The sequence below is a fragment of the Budorcas taxicolor genome, chromosome 17 (genome assembly GCF_023091745.1).
Source record: "Budorcas taxicolor isolate Tak-1 chromosome 17, Takin1.1, whole genome shotgun sequence".
Classification (NCBI taxonomy): domain Eukaryota; kingdom Metazoa; phylum Chordata; class Mammalia; order Artiodactyla; family Bovidae; genus Budorcas; species Budorcas taxicolor.
In genome coordinates, this window is record NC_068926.1 from 16,016,607 (window position 1) to 16,038,496 (window position 21,890).

The 21,890-nt window shown below is 39.0% G+C and overlaps 1 protein-coding gene across 1 annotated transcript in view; it reads left to right on the top strand.

The window, feature by feature from the left end:
- The window catches only part of INPP4B (inositol polyphosphate-4-phosphatase type II B), a 723,258-nt gene that overhangs the window by 422,894 nt on the left and 278,474 nt on the right, over window positions 1–21,890 (top strand). Inside the window, exon 8 of the mRNA XM_052654320.1 lies at window positions 5,183–5,262. Within this exon, the coding sequence (XP_052510280.1) occupies window positions 5,183–5,262 (80 nt within the window). The remainder of the gene's footprint in view (window positions 1–5,182; window positions 5,263–21,890) is intronic.

The following is a 21,890-nucleotide window of genomic DNA, read 5'->3' on the forward strand; positions in this document are numbered from 1 at the left end:
ACTCTCAAGAGTCTTCTCCAGCTCCATAGTTTAAAAGCATCAGTTCTTCAGTACTCAGCCTTCTTTATGGTCCAACTCTCACATCTATACATGACTACTAGAAAAACCATAGCTTTGACTACACAGACCTTTGTCGGTAAAGTGATGATTCTGCTTTTTAACACACTGTCTAGGTTTGTCATAGCTTTTCTTCTTTTAATTGGCTGCAGTCACCGTCTGCAGTGATTTTGGAGCCCAAAAAAATAAAATCTGCCACTGTTTCCATTATTTCCCTATCTATTTGCCATGAAGTGATGGGACCAGATGCCATGATCTTAGTTGTTTGAATGTTGAGTTTTAAGCTAGCTTTTTCACTCTCTTCTTTCACCTTAATCAAGAGGTTCTTTAGTTCCTCTTCACTTTCTCTCATTTGGCAGAAGAACTTATTTTTCACTAGAGTTTATTTCAAGTTATGTTTTGCCTGAATCTAACTTTTATTTTTAAACATGTGTTTTCCTTTTTTATAACTGGAATTTCTCTAATTTCTCTCAGGCATTTTTTAATACTCTGCCTTTTCCAAAAATACTTACAGTGGACTTATGTTTAAGTCATCTGACTTCTGGGCATATTTTCCTTAAGCACTATATAGTCTAATATTTATGCAGTGGTTTCTGTTTTCCCAGTAATGTACTAAGTGCTTTGCCTAGATTACTTTAATTCTTATAACAGTAACTGTGAGAAAGAACTATTATCATATGCAACTGTTTCATACAGAAACTAAGGCCTAATGTGGTGGAATAAATTGTACAATTCCTAGGTTTGTGAGAGAAAAGACAGACCTACAGAGCTCTTCAATGCCCATCAGTGGACAAGTAGCCTGGGGGCTTGGAGAAATGATTTATTTGCCCAGATTTTAATTTTTGGATATAATCCTGAATTTAGAATAGCACTTCAGACCTCCAATTCTAGTGTCACTATTTTTAAAAAAATTTTCCCCCTAATATTGGAGCTTCTACTTTAAAACCTTTAGGCTAAGAATTTTATAAACAACATTGAAGGAGAAATAAAAATGTTACCTAAGTTACATGTGGAATATAAAAATTTGTTAAAAATAATTTTATTAAATTTTATGATTATGATCAAAATGGCAGTAAGATAAAGTACGCTTACTCCTTGGAAGAAAAGTATGACCAACCTAGATAGCATATTGAAAAGCAGAGACATTACTTTGCCAACAAAGGGCCGTCTAGTCAAGGCTATGGTTTTTCCAGTGGTCACATACGGATGTGAGAGTTGGACTGTGAAGAAGGCTGAGCACCGAAGAATTGATGCTTTTGAATGGTGGTGTTGGAGAAGACTCTTGAGAGTCCCTTGGACTGCAAGGAGATCCAACCAGTCCATTCTGAAGGAGATCAGCCCTGGGATTTCTTTGGAGGGAATGATGCTAAAGCTGAAACTCCAGTAATTTGTCCACCTCATGTGAAGGGTTGACTCATTGGAAAAGACTCTGATGCTGGGAGGGATTAGGGGCAGGAGGAAAGGGGACGACAGAGGATGAGATGGCTGGATGGCATCACCGACTCGATGGACGTGAGTTTGAGTGAACTCCAGGAGTTGGTGATGGACAGGGAGGCCTGGTGTGCTGCAATTCATGGGGTCGCAAAGAGTCGGACACGACAGAGCGACTGAACTGAACTGAACTGAAGATAAAGTAACTATATGAAGTTTTTCTTTTGAATTAGCACTGTGTGCTATTTTCCCTCCACGGGAATTCAAGTTGCAGAAATAGAAAAGACTATTTTCTCTAATTCATTCTTTTACCAAGAGTCCAGTGAATATTCATGTAAATGAATGATATGTTTTTCACCTTCTGAGGTATGGAAGGTCATAATCTTACTAATATTTTTATTGAAGTGAAGCAAACATAAAAAACCCACTAGAAGGTAAGTGTATGGGCAAGTCCATTGTTCAGTATTGCAATGTGAAATTATGTACTGTCTGTAAATTGGGGGATTTTATTAATGCCTTTTATTTTATTTTTTATTTTTAATTGAAGGATAACTTCTTTACAGTGTTGTTGGTTTCTGCCATACGAAAACATGAATCAGCCATAAGTATATATACATCCCTTCATCTTGAGCTTCCCTCTCACTCTCCTGCATCCCACCCCTCTAGGTAGTCATAGTGCATTTTTTGCAACATAAAGTCCTAATGTATAGTTATTTTTAGAATAAAACTTTAAAAATTTAGAATATATAACACTTGTTCTGGTTTGACATGGTTTCATAATATCATTGGGCTTCCCAGGTGGCTCATTGGTAAAGAATTTGCCTGTTAAGGCAGGAGATGCAGATTTGACCCCTGGGTTGGGAAGATCCCCTGGAGGAAATGGCAACTCAACGCCAGTATTCTTGCCTGGGAAATTCCATGGACAGAGGAACCTGGTAGGCTGCAGTCCATGGGGTTGCAAAGAGTTGGACGTGACTTACCTACTGAGCATGCATAATACCTAAGGTGATTTGTAATGGCTTGTATGATTTCTGTAAGCTCTCTCTCAAAGGATAATATCCTTTGATGTTAATCATGGCACTGACAATTGTGATGGAAAGGACTGACTCACGAGCGTCCTTTTTTGGCACACTGCAAGCTTTCACAGTGCAGCAATGGGTGTAGCATACAATCCCTATGTTCTGAACAATGGACTGAGCTAGAAGATGGATGAGCTGGGGCCTGCTTCCTCAGTAGCTCCGGGTCTGTGGGCAGGAGAGACATCAGTGGCTTGTGGTCACAGACTACTTGCAGCTGTGTCTCTTGGTGTGTCTGTAGAGCATTTCTGAAAATAACCCCTCCACCTGTTCCTTCCTACATTCCCGTCTGGGACATCTGCCACTTTTATTGCTGAAAAAACCACAATAACACGCATGGCATGTGCAGTTTGTTTTCTTAATTCTAAAACCATCTATACCTTCAAAATCTCAAAAGGCAAAGAGAGGAAATAACTTGAATTTTGGGGACACTGACATTTCCACTGAGTTAAGCATTTTCCTCGAGTGAGGATAATGAGTGAGGGGTGGAATTTAAATTAAAACCCCTAATTACCAGTGAAAGAGTGAGACATATCTTCAAAGTACTGAAATGCTAAAGTGAAATTCACTAACATAGTACACAATCTGCAGGCTAAAAAACTGTTTTGATCTCCCACAGTTCAGTGAACTATGTGCTCAGTTGCCCAGTTACATCCGACTCTTCGTGGCCACATGGACTATAAGCCCCCCAGGCTCCTCTGTCCATGGGATTTTTCCCAGCAAGAACACTGGAGTGGGTTGCCATTTCCTACTCTGGGGTGTCTTCCCAACCCAGGGATAGAACCTGCATCTCTCACGTCTCCTGAGTGGGTCGGCAGATTCTTTACCACTAAATGGTTTGTAAATATCTGCAGGAGGCTTTCTTCTATGTATCATAGAATAACTTCCTTGAAAGGTAGTGTGTATGCCATCCGTTCATTCATTTATCATCACTCACTATCACACACCTGATGTTAAGCAGTGTTTTATCAGAAAGCAAAACTCATTGGGGAACTTCAAATCTCAATTTTTATTTTGAGGGGAGGGCAAAATAGGCAATTAAATACATACTATTTAAGTAACAATAGAAACGATATATCAGGATAAGGAATAGAGATTAGCAGTGTTTGGGAGGGAGCCCTTTTACACAGCCTAGTAGGCCTCTGCTGAGGTGGTGTAAATGCTTTTGTTCAGCGGGGAATCTCCTCGACTAGCTTGGCCCCTTACTGAAAAGTCACCCTAAATTTCCTGAAGCTTTGTTCATACAGCTCATAGATGTCTTCTCTGCCTTGGTTCACTCTCATCATTCATGTCATCAGAGCTTTGTTTCCACAAATCTGTTTTCACATAACATTCTTCATCTGATGATTTAGTCTTCTGTGATTCTGGATTTGGGACTTGTCTAAACCATCGCTTTGAGTTTCATGTGAATCAGTTGGGCTTATCATTACTAACATACCGATATCGCCAACCTGACAACCAAGTTGTATTTCAAATTTTTGCCTTTATGACTTTTGAACCAGTTCTTCTAAGTTACAGCTTTGAAAAGAGAAGAAAAATTTTGACCTGAAGCTTTTCTCCCCTATAGCCAGTGATCAATTTGTGTAGGTGCAGCCTTTTATGTATGGAATAATTGCACACTTTCCTCTGAAAAGACCCAGTTGACTTAAACCTGGCATCTCATTTTAGGGCAGGCTGGCAACAGAGATATGAAGAGAGAATGTTCTGGAAGATGTAGTGTGGACTTCTTGTAAAGTATTGCAGTGTGTTAGGCAGCAATGGTATGGGTAATAATATGGGTTTGATATTTTCATGTTTACATCTTGACCTTGAAAGGAGAATGAAAAATCCTATTTATGGTATACCATAATATTCTGACTTTTAAATCACAAGCAGCCAGGAATATTAAAAAGAGATGAAAGGTTTTTATCCTGGAAAAGAAAAACCAATTTAGTATTTTATTCTTCATATTATGAGTCAGAGAATGTAGAAGGTAGATATATTCATAGATAGCCAATACCCAGTATGATAGATTTAAAAAACAATTTTAGAAAATGTAACTAAATAAGTACCATTCTTTTTTGCATGTTGGAATGAAATTGTCCCATGATAGTGTAGAAATAACAAAGGAAACAAATACTTTTAAACATTGCTGTGATAGGGGAGAAATATAGCATTTCTATTTATAGCTTGTACAGAGTCCCACATAAAAATAGCTTCAACTAACAGATTTGCTCATATCTGGAATACAAAGCTAGTGCTGCCCATGCCTTGAGGAATTCTAATAAGAGCAAGCACAGCATTGGTAAACATGGAACCTTTGTAATCTTTTCTTTTATACAAGTTTTCTTAGGTGGAGTTTGTTTGTGGAAAAGTCCTGGCTTCTCTGTTGGCTGTTTTGTTATTTTCCAGGCTCTTCATCTCTGTTTTTAGTGAGAAGGATGAATTCACATCCCCTTCCATCTCACCCCGTGAAATAGATTTATGTTACTGACGGTTGTACTTTAGTCAGTGGAACATTTGTCGGGCTAATAGAGTTAACATTTCATTCTTCTAAAGACTAATTTTGTGTAAATTGTCGTGATACAAAATATTAAGGATCTTGGAAGTTAATAGTAACCATTCTTTCTTATTTGCAGCGAAGTTTCCTGGGCTATGCCAGTTTTAAAGTCGGGGAGCTACTGAAGTCCAAGGAGCAAGGGCTGGCTCTGAGCCTGAGGTAGGTCTCAATGCTATTAAAGTTACCAGCCCATCATATTTATGGAATGCTGGTTGGGTTGGAGAAGTCACAGTTCTTACAGATGTTTAGATGTCAGCTCTCAAATGGCGTATGTTCTTCACTGCAGTAAGTTAATGGGAAACAGCAATTATTCAAGTTCATATTCAAGTTTGTGTTTCAGACGGTCAAAGGTTATCAGTTCTTGTAGGGGGCAAAAATGATATTGTTAACAAACTAGTGGTGGATAGAGGGGAAGGGATGGTGGGGGGTGATGAAAGAGGTGAAAAATATTAAGCAGTACAAACTACCAGTTATATACTGTATAAGCCATAGGGGTATAATATACAGCATGTGGATACAGTCAGTGTTATAATAGCTTTGTATGGTGCGTAATCTATAAAAATATGAAATCACTATGTTGTACCCCTGAAGACAATATAATATTGTAAGCAGCCCTTCTTCAGTATAAGATAAAAAATAAAGTGATGAAACTTTAAATGAAACTTCAAAAAATGATGAAACTTCAAAAAAGTAAGGGGAGGAAACTCTTTGAAAGTAAGAAAGTAAATAGAAATGATGGGCATGTTATTAAATACTGTTTCAAAATTATGTTTTAAATCGGGTGGGTATCTTGGTTTGAAATATGTTTGTTAGAGGCAACTGGCAGATTTATGATAATTATTCTTTTTTGAGCTTATTTTGTTGCTGTACAATTAAATATAAAATGTAAGTTAAAGCAGATTCAGATAGCAACACACAACAGGTTTAGATATGATTTTGGGAATGATTACAATGGTGGCTTGGATGGTAAATGGTGACTCAGATGGCAGAAAGCCCAGGTGGCAATGCAGGACACCTGGGTTCCATCCCTGGGTTGGGAAAATCCCTTGGAGGAGGGCATGGCAACCCACTCCAGTATTCTTGCCTGGAGAATCCCCAAGGACAGAGGAGCCTGGCGGGCTGCAGTCCATGGGGTTGCAGAGTCAGACACGACTGAGCAACTAAGCACAACACGGCACAATTTCAGAAGATGATACAACAATCTTTAGGAAGTTGCACAATGTTTTAATACTGAGAAGAGTATTAAATAATCATTTTTTAACTTCCTTATAAGTTAGAAAAAAATAGTATGCCATTTTCCAATTGTATAATAACTTTAAAATTATGTATGCTTGGAGAATACTACCTTACAATATTTATACAGTATATATAAAGATAAAAATTATATAGAGCACTGTTTGTAAATCTTGGATGATTTACATAAGGGAAAAGGCAATGTGTCTTAAGTGTGTTTGCCCTCTGCCCAGCCCCTGAGGATTCATTATAACCAATATATTTCCGTGTAGATGCCACGGTTTATGGTGGAATCTGTACTGCTGGCTGTCTGCTTTCTGATTTTTCCTGATCCTTACAGATTTGTATTTTGACTTAAGAGATGATATAAAATAATTTAAAGCAATTCACAGTCTTATAGAAAAATAAGTTTTGATGGCTCCTACAGAGGCTGGAGTATTCTCTTTGGCTTCCTTTTGGCTGTTGTTTTTATTGTCTTTTATTGAGGAAGGCATTTTAAAAATCTTCATAGTTTTGTGATGTTGTTCCCGACAGAATTTTGCTGTGGTTTATTTGCCATAAGAAGTGTGTAAGTGCCAGCTAAAATGTCTATCTGTCATTGTCACTGATATTCTAGAAGACATCTATTATCCATCTAGCATGGCAGTCAGATTTGACCTGGATGCCCCGGATTCATGATATGAGACATCAGACATTGAGCTTGCTGAGAATCACCAGCGGGTCACACGTTTTCTACATGACACTTTATTCCTCACCTTGCTGAACACTCTATAGTATTGGTTGTATCATAACTGTTGTTAATATCAGCAGCCCACCGCACAATGTTTAGATACTGGCTTTGGGAAAGATATCAGGAGCCAAGAAATCTTTAGTGGGAGGAAAATACCTAAACACACACAATTAGAGGAAGAGTAGCAACAGGTACATCTAGTTTAAGGTGTCACACTTAGGTTAAAAAAAGTAACATAATTCTAGATTTACAGGAAATCAAGACACTTTCGATAGTAAGCTTCTGATTCTTATTTATTTGATTTTGATTTTATAAAAGGAAACCAGATTGAGCAACAAAACATTGCATTTTCTAGAAAAAATAAATTTTGAAATGGCTAGGTTACTGTTTTTTTTTTTTTTTTCCCATTTTGCATTTTGCCAAATTTGTGGATTTCCTTGCCTGTGAACAAGACACATTATACACTTAGTATAACCTGTTGACTTCTGGTGCTTTGTGTTTTTACATCTATTGTAATTTATCTTCTTTCCACTGACTTGGCAACCTCTGAGGTACTGAGTCAGAAAAGTGTTAGATCAGGGACGCACACGTGCTTGCGTGCTAAGTGGCTTCAGTCATGTCTCACTCTTTGCGACCCTGTGGACTGTAGCTGGCCAGTCTAGGGGCTTCTTCAGGCGAGAATACTGGAGTGGATTGCCATGCCTCCCCCTAGGGGATCTTGCTGATCCAGGGATCGGACACACATCTCTTGCATCTCCTGCAGTGGCAGGCGAGTTCTTTACCACCAATGCCACTTGATCAAGGATAAGAAGCATTGTTTTTTTTGATTATTGGTTTTGTTTTTAATGCTTTTATACTAATATCTCACTTTTATTCCTTCTGTTCTCCAGTCATTGTTGTTAAAGCAATAGAATTCTCAGATTTCTGTAAAAAAAAAAAATCACAGAAATAAGGGTATACTTGTTGGCACCATTCTTGGATGGCAAATATCCCTAGAGTCTGTCTAGTTTTTTTGTGATCACTGTCCCTTTGGGTTGCTTCATTTCAGATAATTCAGATTTAAAGCTCCCAAAGTTGGTTCATGGAGTTTAATAGTTTAATGTGGCCACTGCATCCTATGTGCTGGGATTTTTGAGTTTGAGGTGAAATTATTTTTCCACAGAAAACTTAAAGGGCAAAAAGTGTGTGCCTTATTTATAGACTTAAATCAAATGTCATGGAATATGACAGTGCATTTTTGAAATTGTACACTAAAACCTGTTTGTTTATATTGGGGAGAGTGAGACATTATGTGTCTTATGCTCTGATGAGTATGTTAGAGATGTTGTTTCATTGACCCTTATCAAATTAGCCTATGATGTATGATTTTTGTCATTTTATATACTAAGAAACTGAGGTATAGAAAAAGGTAAATAATTTGCACAAAGTTACAACGCTGTTACATTGCAAACCCAATGGGTGAAGCCGCATATTTCTGTCTGCAAAGCCTGTGCTCTTTGTTAAAAATGATTTTTTGTAATTTTTCTTTTTCTTTTTTTTTGATGTGGACCGTTTGTTACAATATTGCTTCTGCTTTGATGTTTTGGTGTTTTGGCCTCCAGACAGGTGGGATCCTAGCTCTCTTTCACGGACGGAACCCACATCCCTTGCGTTGGAAGGCGAAGTCTTAACCACTAGATCGCCAGGGTAGCCCAAACCTGTGCTTTTAGTGACCCACTTTTTGTCTCCTTTGACAGAAGAGAAAACTGAGATCTAGTTAAAACATGTCACACATTACATGATTTAGTAATGGCAGAACAAAGCAAGGACACAGGTCAAGGACCACTTGTTCAAGGTGTCTTCCACGTTGATTTCACCACTCATTTTATAGCAAATGAAGACCTGATGAGTCCCAGTGGCCGTGGAGAACTCAGGAATGTTAGCCGTAATGGAGTAAGCGAGCATCAGCCTGCTAGGTTAGGGATAAGTGGAGACTGAGGGAAACCTGGGCAATCTCTTCTCACCCCAGAACCATGACCCTGTACCTGGTTTACTGACCAAGCACTTAACAACTACTTGCTCTGCTAACCTAACCTGAGTCTCTTGGAATTGTAAGAAACCAAAATTTAGAACAATGACTTAACAACAGAATGGAGAAGCTGATCTTTCTCTGGCAATGACGCTAGAGGTCAGAGGAAAAATTATGTTGCTCATAAAGTAGACAATCACAAAGGCAGAAAAAGTAAGGGAGGGTAAAAATTCTTTCCTAGGAAATCCTTTTCAGAAGAATTGAGACAGATAAGAAGTATTGGCTTTGGGTTCCTGTAAGTTGTCACCAAAAACTCGAATGAATTTTTTGGCCAACACAATAATTTGACCTTGTCTGACCTTTGCTGCCCATCTCCACGCACTTCGGATTCATTCAGTTCTTGCTCATGGAGCAAGCATTTTTCATGAATTTTTCATATGCCAACTATAGTGATAGGTTCTTAATAGATTTTTAAAAATAGCAGCACAGTTCATATTTTGCAGTTGATACTACTAATAAGAATGATGACAAAAAATCCCATTATTCATTGAGCATCTACTAGCAAGCAAGGGATGTGTTGGGTGCTTCTCCTACACTTTTTTATGTAATTTCTGCAGTCTTATCATCCCAGTTTTATAGCAGCTTGTCTAAGACTCCACAGCTGCTGACTGTAGGATTAGAATCCAGTTGGGTCTGACTCCAGAGCTTTCTCTGCTTTGGTTTTCCTGCCTGATAGGAAACAAATGATCCCATAGACTCTTTACCCTGTTCTCTACTTTATAGTCTATCTTTTGGAAAATTTCAGGGACCTCAATTATTTTTCCTTAATATTTTAATCTTAAAAATCAGTTTTAAATGCCTGTGACATAGTAGAGGTTCAAACATATTTTGCTGGGATTTTGATTCATGATATTTTTATGGACGCTAAATATGAACCTGGTGCCATTTATTTCTGAGTTGGAGACACCTAAATTAGTGAACATTATGCAACCTAAGTATTAGAGCATATCTGAGACATGTAATAGTGAGTGATGGATTGTAATTTGCTTGAAAAGCTGAAAGCCTTACTTGGAATTCACATTTATTTCAGTGTAGGTCACATTGTCTTGTCATGGGAAATTTTCAGCTCGTCTTAACAACTATTCTGTTGTTTCTTTTGTAATCTCTTACATGTAGTCCCCCCAAGTTAAGCAAACATCTGTGTAATTTTATCATAGTGGCTGTGAGAAAATTTTCTTGAATACAGAAGTATGTGTTTACCCATAAAAAGAGAATTTATGTTTCCTTTTCATTTATTACTTCTTCCACATATACAGTAGCACTGTCATGTAACATACAACATAAGACTTCAGTGATCCTGCATAGATATTTGGTGTATAATGTACCGATGTATGGTAGGGGCTATGAAAGAAACAGATAATAAACTTCTACTGTACTTAATTTTTTTCTTATTTTATGTAACATTTTTATGTACATATTCATGCAAATACTTCATAGATTGTATGGATAGACATGTTTATATTATTGTAGGACTTTTACTTTCTCATAAACCTTTACTATTTATTTTACATTGTCAAATGCACGTGTTTAGAGATGGTAAGATACAAATTATGGAGTCTTTAAAGTTTTCTTGTATTTTTTGGTGTTTTGCTTAATTTACAAAATTAATTTGTAAATTAAGCAAAACACCTCCTCACACACACACAGTACATACACATATTTCAGTTTTTCTAAAAATGGAACAACAGCAAAAAAAAGCCCACATATTTTAAACTGAACCTCCCAAAGGCGTACTCTTAATTTAAGGGCAGGAAGCAATATTAAAGAGAGGTTCCTTAGACTGTAACATACAGTTTTCCACACAAGCATATGCAGAGTGATTAAAAAAAAAAAAGTAATTGTCACCGGCATCTTGCATGTTGGGAGCCAGGGCATGTTCTATAGGCAGTGGGTCGGAATCAGTCTGTTACTATGATGCATGAATGCATCTGAACTTCATAGTAACCTGAGACCAACCTTGGCCATATATTGACAATAGAGTTTTAACTGATAAATTTATTTTTTGTTTGAAATAAAATTAAACTTTCTTTATGGGTTTCCTACTACTACTCTTTCCCTACATGCAAATAATGCTTACTTTAAGCACCAGCTGCAGTCTTTAAAATTGTATGTGTGATGAATATTTTCATAACAACATCTTTTCTTATCACCATTTACTTGGACTTCAGAGATTTATAAGATCGTATACAAGCAAGCATCTTAACAGTCACATATATTTTGAAGATGTTTTATTCTCTTTAAAAAGTCACTTCTAGTTAGCTTTTCTAGCTACCAGAAAGTAGAATTACTGCAAAAAATTCTTCTGGTTTCACCACAGTAACTTTTATGCATGTCTAAAACATTCTCTATATTAAATAAGGGCAATGGACATTGATTGAGTGGTGCCCAGAAAGCCTGCTTTGAGAGACAATAGCATATTAGTGATTATTTTACTAAAGAGATATTTACTAAAATTATGAAAGGCACCGATGGAAAAGTTTGAGGATAAGAATAGCATGTAAAAGTTAATTGATGCGCTTGCCTCGAATTTTCTAACAATGCGCATCCTAACCCCTGAAAGCAATGCGTAAGAACACTGCATTTTTTTCCTTTGGGAGTGAGCAAGCAAGAAAACATGCTCATCAGTAGCAAGTGCACACTCATGTTGGATTCAGATGCACCTTTATGTGGAACGCCTCGAATCACTGGAATGCTTTATTCACCATGATTTTGACGTGATTCAGAAAGAAGACCCGAAGCTCCTCCAAGACGCTGACCCGAACCTCATAGATCTGTGGGTGATTTGCTCAGTCGCTTCAGTAGTGTCCAACTCTGTGAGACCCCATAGCCTGTAGCCTGCCAGGCTCCTCTGTCCATGGGATTCTCCAGGCAAGAATACTGGAGTAGGTTCCCATTTCCTCCTCCAGGAGATCTTCCCAACCCAGGAATCAAACCTGCATTTCTAGTCTCCTGCATTGCAGGTGGATTCTTGACTACTAGCGCCCCCTGGGAATAGGAAGATATAACTAACACTATTTGAAATTTATGATGGATTAAGCATTTCAAATGTCTTACCGTATTGAATTTTCTGATAACCTTGCCTGAAAGGTGATATTATTTCTCTTACAAGCAAACGGAGTAACAGCAGTATAGCTTCTTAAGATGACACAGCTGGGGCAGCATAGTAATTAGAAGAGGGGTTCTTGACATCAAGGATTTCCTAGAGAGGAAATTTAGAATGAAATGTGTTTAGAGACTAGAAGAGAGATTGACACCTCAGCTTCTTCTTGGGCCCCTTTAGTGACCTGAGATTCAAACTCAGGAGGTCATACATCTCTCCCATTTTCTAACAGATCATTGTTAGAAAAGTGTTCCTATTTGTCCTAGATTTTATCTTCTTGCTTATTCCTAGGTTTCCTTCATGGTGTTAAGTAGGAGAAGTCTCACAATAGACATATGGGGTTGTGTTTTGTAATATACAGATGTGTGGGAAGGGCTCTGAAAGAAATTAACAGTGAACTTATGCTTTCTTTTTTCCTATTTTATGTAACATTTTTCGGTGTGCATATTCATGCAAATACCTCTTAGACTGTATGGATAGACATGTTTATACATTTATATTATTTTAAGGCTATTTTGCTTTCTCACAGATCTTGACTCTTCTCCATTGTTTTCTCTATGATCACGTTGAAAGCAGCTTTTTCTGCCCAGTTGTAAATCTCCTCTCCTTTCTTTTTCCCTCGTGAAGTAGTGTAATATATTAACAGTAGAAAGAGCACCTGACTTTCCCACCAGCCTTGGGTTCAAGTCCCAGCTGTATCGCCAGCTGTGTCACCCCGGGCATGTTGTCTATCCTCTAACATCTGTTAACGGGAGTAGTAACAACCTCCCTCCCACCGTGACTCTGGGTAATTAATAAAGGCAGTGAAGTTCCACGCATTGCCATGTGTTAGAGAAAAACACTCTATAAAGATTGTTTTCCTTTCTTCTTGCATTGAACTTACTAATTCCTTCACCCATAGCTTAACATTTTCTTCAGTTTGCGTACCTAGTTTGTGGAAGGTCTTTCTTAAAATGTGACATCTACAAACCTCTAAATTGGGCAGTGGCAAAGAGACTGATTTAACCTTTGAACATTACATTTTTATTATCTGAAGAACAGGTGCTTCCTTGAACTCCAAATTCTGGCTTTAATTACACTGACCCCAGATTTGGCTTCTTATCAGATACCAGATACCAGCAAGAGATCTAGAGAAAGTATTTGGTTGGTTGAAACAGGCAGCATTCTGATAGAGTTATGAAAAATCTGAAAATTTTTTTGACTTGAAAGTTTAGCAATATAGCATTGAAATCAGGGTAGAAATTCGTAAAAGTGACACAGAGTGTCAATTTCTTTTAGAGTTGACTGATGCATTTTATTGCTGAATCTGTGATAAAATGTCTACAGAAATAAATTCAAGTGATGTTTCTCGGGACTGGAGTGTGAAAAGGAAGGGAGGAGACACTGAAAACAGAAGTAGGGCTCTTTGCTTCTGAAGCCGACTCTGTTCTTATATGTAACTGTATTAATGCCGTTTAGGAACAAGACCACCTAAAATTATCGGAAGGCTGTAACATGAGCCACTTTGCAATAAAGTGACAACGTGACAGTAATTTATTATAAAATTAGAGATTGCAAAGCATACAGAGACTGTGGACTTAGGATAGTAGAGTAGAAAGAGTCTGGAGTTTAGAGACATGCTTGAGCCCAAATCCAGGCTTTTTTAATGCCTAGCAGCATGATTGATTACTCTGAGACTCAGTTTTCTTATCTGTGAAATGGGGGTGACAGTGGTGCCACGTGACAGCCTCAGTTCCCATGAATTACTAACGTGAAATGTTTATAACAGTTCCTGACACATAGTAAGTGCTCAATAAATGTTAGTTGTGGATTTTATTTGTTTTTCTTTTATTGATCAGCTTCTCTAGCCTTAGGGGTTTTGATGTTGTTTTCGTTATTCCCATCCAGATGAGAATTAGATAAATGGTACCCAACGCGTCTGAAACAGTACCTGATGCAAAGCAGATGTTCATCATGCCCATCACCTATTACTAAAATTATCACCATCATCAGTATTATTATTTCCCTCTTCATCCATGTAGCCTGTCTTTCATTTATAGTTTAAATCGCTCTGCAGTGCTATAGTCGGCATTTTTCTTTATGTTCCTAATCCATTTTCATGAGGCCAGAGATATGACCATGGAAACCAATTAGCACTTCCTTAGTTTGCATTATTCAAAAGATGTCGTATTTGTCAGATTGCAAATTAGAGTTTTTAGTCACTGAAGATACAACGCGTACTTAGAGTACACTTCAATAGCTCCTCAATTTGTCTGCTTTTAAAATGCAAATCACAGAAAGTTAATATCTGTACACAAAAACCTACCTGCTTAAGAAGTTTGAGAGTTCATTTATCTTTGAAGATAATTTACAAGAGTGATTAGGCCTGCAAGGAATTATATTTGACCTGAAAATTTTATTTTGGATTTGCCCGTAGTTACCAAAGCCACTTTCATCATTATCACCCTGAATTTCTGCTGCTTTGGATGCATTTATATCATCTTTTTCCAAAGAATGTTCTTTAGAACACTGATATCCCTTCAGTTATTAGTCTGTGTTCTTCGAGTGAAGAAGTTTTATGTCTAGTAAGTTTGAAATGTTATATTTTACAAAATGAAGTAGGTGACCTGATTGTAGGACTTCTCAGAGTCTTCATTATCCTCATGTCCTTCAGGGGCTCTCAGAGACAGTGCTATCTACAGCTTTTCTTTAATCTGAACCCAAGAAGCTTTCTTCATGTAACCCCTTATCAAATGCTTATCAGACACTGTGGGTTCCCAGGTGGCGCAAGTGGTAAAAAAAATGTACCTGCCAATGCAGGAGACAAAAGAGATGCGGGTTCAATCCCTGGGTCGGGAAGATCCACTGGAGGAGGAACTGGCAGCCCACTCCAGTATTCTTGCCTGGAGAATGCCATGGACAGAGGAGCCTGGCAGGCTACAGTCCATGGATCATAAAAGAGTCAGACATGACTTAGCACGCATGCATGCAATATACAAATAGACACTGTGTTCCAAGAAAAACAGCTGCACAGTTCAGAAAATGCTGCTTCGGAACAGTATAAACAACCAAGCCTTTCCCAGAGAAATCTTTGAGAGACTTGTATATGCATTCATCCACTTTTCCCCACTGTGAATGTGTCCTCTAATCCATGCCTCTATAGACAGGTCTGTGATCTTCTCCAAATGACCCCTCACTCCTACACACATGCCTTGCACCTCCATACTTTCTGCCCCATCCACATGCAGTTCCCACCCCGATTTCTCCCATCCCCCACCCCAGTCAGTAAGCATGTCAACCCCACGGCTTTCTACGTCCATGTCCTGGCCTATATAGACACTCATCTGTGAAATTCATACACATGAGTATGTGGAGGAGAAGGCAATGGCACCCCACTCCAGTACTCTTGCCTGGAAAATCCCATGGACGGAGGAGCCTGGTAGGCTGCAGTCCAGGGGGTCGCTGAGGGTCGGACACGACTGAGCAACTTCACTTCCACTTTTCACTTTCCTGCATTGGAGAAGGAAATGGCAACCCACTCCAGTGTTCTTGCCTGGAGAATCCCAGGGATGGGGGAACCTGGTGGGCTGCCGTCTATGGGGTCGCACGGAGTCGGACACGACTGAAGTGACTTAGCAGCAGCAGCAGAGTATGTGGAAAGGGAAAAGAAGTGACTTTACATACTCTCTCTTTTACAGTCATCGACAGATTCTTTTTAAGGTTGCCTAAGTGCAGACGCACTTATTTTCATGATCACCTAATATTACAGCTGCCCCAAACTGAACTTATGCTTGTCCTTTCCTGGTTAAACTCAGAACCATTGTGTGCTGTGTGATCAGTCACTTCAGTCACGTTTGACTCTTTGAGACTCCATGGACTATAACCTGCCAGGCTCCTCTGTCCATGGGATTCTCCAGGCAAGAATCCTGGAGGGGGTCACCATGCCCTCCTCCAGGGGATCTTCCCCACCCAGGGGTCGAACCTGGGTCTCCTCTGTCTCCTGCCAGTCGTGCCAGTTCTTTACCAGTAGTGCCACCTGGGAAGCCCCAGAACCATTAGGTACCTTAACTATAGCCACAGCTAGAAATCCCAGCATCCATTTTCATCTTTTTCTACAATTTTTGTATGATTATGCACTTTTTCTGCCTTAAAGTTTCTTACTTTCCCCTCCCCCACGTGAACATGAACAGAAGTGTGCAAAAACTTCAGCCAGGAGATACAAGATAGTAAGTGCTTTTTCAGTTTCACCTGCAGCCACACAGATTACCCTTGACACTGATCACCACCTCCTTTGTTATTTATAGTGGCTTATGTGCCCATAACACTTTATAAAGGCACAGTCAGAGTCCCCATATTTCTTTGGAAACTCCTTTTCTCAGGGTTTCGAGCTCAGTTTCAAAACTTCAGCTCACAGAGGAGCCAGTACTGTCTGTATGCGTAGATGGAGCTCCCAAGGCTCTTCCCCACACTGATGTCCTGTTATTTTCCCTCCTTCTTTTTGTATCCCTTACCTGGGATGATTTTACCCATCTGAAGTCCCTAGCATTCTCCATACTCACTTTCCGTATTTATTAGTGAACTAATTCAAGGTAGACGTCTCCAGGAGGGTCAATGAAAAGGGCTGGTCTTCTTCCCAGGTTCCTCAATATTCTAAGACCAAATTGGCCATTTTCCTATCATCAGGCTTTTGAAGAAGCAGGTCAGAACTCATTATTCCTGCTGCAGTTAACAGGCTTAATGATCACTGAAGGTCACTGTTCTTAACTGTGTTCCTGGTGAGATTTGACTTTGCTTTTCCGTTTACACAGTGTCAGTTTTACAGTATATGATTGAGCGGCGCTGGAGGTACCATCCTTGCAGAACTATAGACAGTTACCCCAATAGTGTGCTCCAGCCTGGGAGTCTCTACCCTAATCCATCAAGTGAAATTCACTAATGTCTGCTGTTCTGTGGTATAGCATGGTGCCTCAGAGTAACAGTGCAGTTGAATGAAAGTGTTTGCAGTTAAGATTTCAGGTAGATGAAGAACTGAGTCAGGGAAAGGAAAACAAGCATTAATACGATTGTATAATGGAAGATAGGAAAGCTAGAAAATATTCAAAGTCATATGATAAAAGATATTAAGAAGGCAGAAGGGAAGGATGAGATCACAGATAAAAAGATGTAGAATAAGGGACGAAAGAATGGGCCCACTGATTTTGCTTTACTTAATTAATTTTAATACCAGGGTAAGCACATGCTTTTTCTCAAGGCTGTACTACAATAGGAGTCGGTGGCTTCTAGCAATGGGCCCAGCCTGTCGGTGGCCTATTGGGTCCCTTTACCTAGGTACTTAAGCTTATTAGAATTTGATAGAAAATGTTAGGTAATTAAAGATTCTTTTTACACTTTGTCTGGCACTGATGAGTTTATTACATTATGGAACAGTTTACTGTCTTGAATATAAAATAGGTTTATAAATCAATTGAAATCACTGACCCAGGTTTAAATAGACCTGATCTAAGTGCTGCTTAGCATGTGTGACAATATGATAAGCAAATAGAATGACCGGTTTTACTTGTAGATACGTGTTGCATGCTACTTCTGTCTGATGTTCACACATGCAAATTGCGCAGTAAACACATTCCTTCAGAACTCAATATAAAATGGATTGCTAAAACCAAATTTAGGGTGCTGTAATAAACTTGGTCTAATCCTCATCTGTCCCCTGAAGACCAGACCAGATAACGAGAATATTTTTTTATTTTAATCTCCCTCAACATCAATGTAGTCTCTCTAATTCAAAGCAGGTTTAAAAGTTTTGATCCTAAACTTAGAAATGGTGTACAGTGGGAATTATTTTTCTCTTATCTAGAATCAAATTGAAGATGTTCCAGAGACTTACACAGTAAGGAGGAGACCGTCTCTTAACAGTTTTGGGGTTTGCTTGTTTGTTGGGCAGTCTGCCAACTAACACTGAATTTCTGGGCTATGGAGATTTGCTTCTAGTACCAGTAAACATGAATTGCTTCTATGACCCAGTGATCTGGCCTTTAAAGTACTTTAAGGATTGGCCTGTGATTATAACACTGGAAAGTTAGAATGCCATTACTGTCACCAGAGGGTAATTACTTTGCTTACATTTCTTCATCTGTCTACTAATGGTAATAATGATACTGAGATGAGCTTAGATTATGGATTTGTAGGAGGGACTTTAAGAAAAGAATCCCTTTATAGTTTAATAGGAAAAAAAAGAGTTTTCTCCCCCTTTTTGTTTTTTCATTCTATCTCTTCTTCCTTGAACCCCCACTAGTCCTTGAAACAAATACTTTTCAAGTGATGTTTTCTTTCCTGTCAAGTTCATTTGAAAAATATATTGCAATAATAAAGGCTATGTGAAGTCTCCTTATAGGGAGGAAATGGTAAAAAAAATAATAATAATAATAATTGTTTTCATTGTATTTGTTATGAAATTTTCTTATTTTCTCAGAGATTATTTTTATAAATCCTTTGACTTCGAAGATGCTTCTTGTTGTTCCATCACTCAGTTATGTCTGACTCTTTGTGACCCCATGGACTGCAGCACGCCAGGCCTCCCTATCCATCACCAACTCCCAGTAGCTTGCTCCAACTCATGTCCATCGAGTCCAACTCATCCTCTGCCACCCCCTCCTCCTCCCACCTTCAGTCTTTCCCAGCATCAGGGTCTTTTCCAGTGAGTCAGTTCTTTGCATCAGGTGACCACGGTATTGGAGCTTTGAGTTTCAGGGCTCAGCTAAATTTAAAAAATGGAAGTGTATATTTTCTGGAGAGTGGATTTCCTTCTTTACATTTCCTTCCATTCCTCAATGAAAGTTTTACAGACTTTCTACCTGCTGCCTTCCATACAGAGAGATGGAGTCAGAAGCGAAGACTGATGCATTTCTAAGAGATGAGGAGGGTTTCCTTCTGGAACTAATTTTAAGAATGGAATCTTAGGCAATTCTGAAGCTACAGGAGAGGCTGAGAATGTGCAGAAGCAGCATTTCATAATAGCACATGAACCACTGGGAAAGCCCCCAAGTAGATACAGTACACTCAAATATGGGGTGATAGTTCATGATACAGAGAGCTCATTCTCAAATATGGGGTGATAGTTCATGATACAGAGAGCTCATTCTCAAATATGGGGTGATAGTTCATGATACAGAGAGCTCATTCTCAAATATGGGGTGATAGTTCATGATACAGAGAGCTCATTCTCAAATATGGGGTGATAGTTCATGATAGAGCTCATTCTCAAATATGGGTGATAGTTCATGATACAGAGAGCTCATTCTCAAATATGGGGTGATAGTTCATGATACAGAGAGCTCATTCTCAAATATGGGGTGATAGTTCATGATACAGAGAGCTCATTCTCAAATATGGGGTGATAGTTCATGATACAGAGAGCTCATTCTCAAATATGGGGTGATAGTTCATGATACAGAGAGCTCATTCTCAAATATGGGGTGATAGTTCATGATACAGAGAGCTCATTCTCAAATATGGGGTGATAGTTCATGATACAGAGAGCTCATTCTCAAATATGGGGTGATAGTTCATGATACAGAGAGCTCATTCTCAAATATGGGGTGATAGTTCATGATACAGAGAGCTCATTCTCAAATATGGGGTGATAGTTCATGATACAGACAGCTCATTTGTCAGCTTTCTTATGCCTGTGTTGAAGACACTGTGATAGCCTGTGCAACTTACACTCAGGAACGTCCAAAGTATAGTGTGAAGATATTTTGTATTGAGTTCAGTTCACCTGAGAACTACCACTGGAAAGAAACTTTGGGGGCCTCTGAAGAGAGCGGCAGAAAGAAGCTTTTCCATCCTTCTCGGAACCAAATGAATCCTTGGTTATGGTTGAGAAAACAAGGAATTCAAAGCAGAAGTATTTGGGAAGCATGCCATGTATCAGAACATTGCAGGTTCTGTATGGAAGGAGGTGGTGATGCTTATAAGAAACAATTCGCTCGGTACACAGAGAAGGTACCTCCAAACACAGAGATGTGCGAGAAAGATAATGCTGCTGAAGGAGAAGGTCCAAGCTATGAGAAGACACCTCAGAAAAAAGTTTAAAATAAGAGGTGGTGGAACTTCCCTGGCAGTCCAGTGGTTAAGACTTCACACTTCCACTGCAGTGGGCACAGGTTCGATCCCTGGTCAGGGATCTAAGATCCCACATGCCATGAGGCATGGCCCAAAAAATAGAAAGATGTGGAACTATCTCAAAATATCTATTGCTCTGAAGATCAGGTAATTCAGAAAGCAAGTTTCCTCCAGGCTTTGAAGTGGGCTAGTGAGAGTTTGACCAAAATTTCATATTATGAAGGATTTTCCAGATAAGGACAATCAACTTACTGACCAAGAAGCTGAAAATAAATACATTTAAAATTTACCACAATTTCCTTTTTTGGTTTTCAGAAATTTTTTTTTTTTTGAAGTTGGGGCCAAAAAAAAAAAAAGGCGGGGGGTCTTCCCTGGTAGTCCAATGGTTAAGACTCCAGGCTCTCAATACAGGGAGCCCAGGTTTGGTCCCTTGTCAGGGAACTAGATGCTGCGTGCAACAAGTAAGCCCCAGATATGGGCTTCTGGGTTCTACTGTTCTTTGGCGAATCTCAGCACTACCGATGGCTTGTGAGGTGCCTGTGAGCCTTTCACTTGGCTTCTCTCGGCTTCAGTTTCTATGGAGTGAATTGGGTGATTCTTAAGCTTACTTTCTGTTCTAAGCATTCTCTGATTTTATGCAATCCTGATACTAAGTTCTAAGGAGTTATCTTAGAATAAAAGAGAAAATAGCTGAATCCAAGGTGGTTGAAAGCTAGTGTAACTTATTTGGAACACAAACTTCAATTCAGTTCTCAAATAGTTGAGAAAAGAATATTCTCTCAAAAAGAATATAGAACAATCACTCGAATTGAAAATTTTAATTCTGTTACTTAATTTTTACTGTCTTTCTACTTTCTGTTAGCATGTCAGTCTGCCAAATACCCAGAGAAGGCAATGGCACCCCTCTCTAGTACTCTTGCCTGGAAAATCCTATGGACAGAGGAGCCTGGAAGGCTGCAGTCCGTGGGGTCGCTGACAGTCAAACATGACTGAGCGACTTCACTTTCACTTTTCACTTTCATGCACTGGAGAAGGAAATGGCAACCCACTCTAGCGTTCTTGCCTGGAGAATCCCAGGGACGGGGGAGCCTGGCGGGCTGCCGTCTATGGGGTCGCACAGAGCCGGACATGACTGAAGTGACCTAGCAGCAGCAGCAGCTGCCAAATACCAAAGTCCATTTGTTTTCTTATATGGATTGTTTTGAATGATGTGATAAAGATATTTTAATTACTAATAGATATGCTTTCCTATAATCAGAAATTTTAAAATAATGTTTTAACAGGGAGACATCTGAAGAAAAAGTAATTGCTTTCTCGAGTACTTTATGTTGAAACACTGATACAGAACATTTGATTTATTCCTGCTGATCTTCAGAATCTATTTAGCATGAATAAAAGCAGTATAGTGTCTCCATGGGGCTTCCCAAGTGGCTTGGTGGTAAAGAATTCGCCTGCTGATGCAGAAGATGCAAATTCAATTCCTGGGTCTGGGAGATCCCCTGGAGAAGGAAATGACAACACAATCTAGTATTCTTGCTTGGGAAATCCCAAGGACA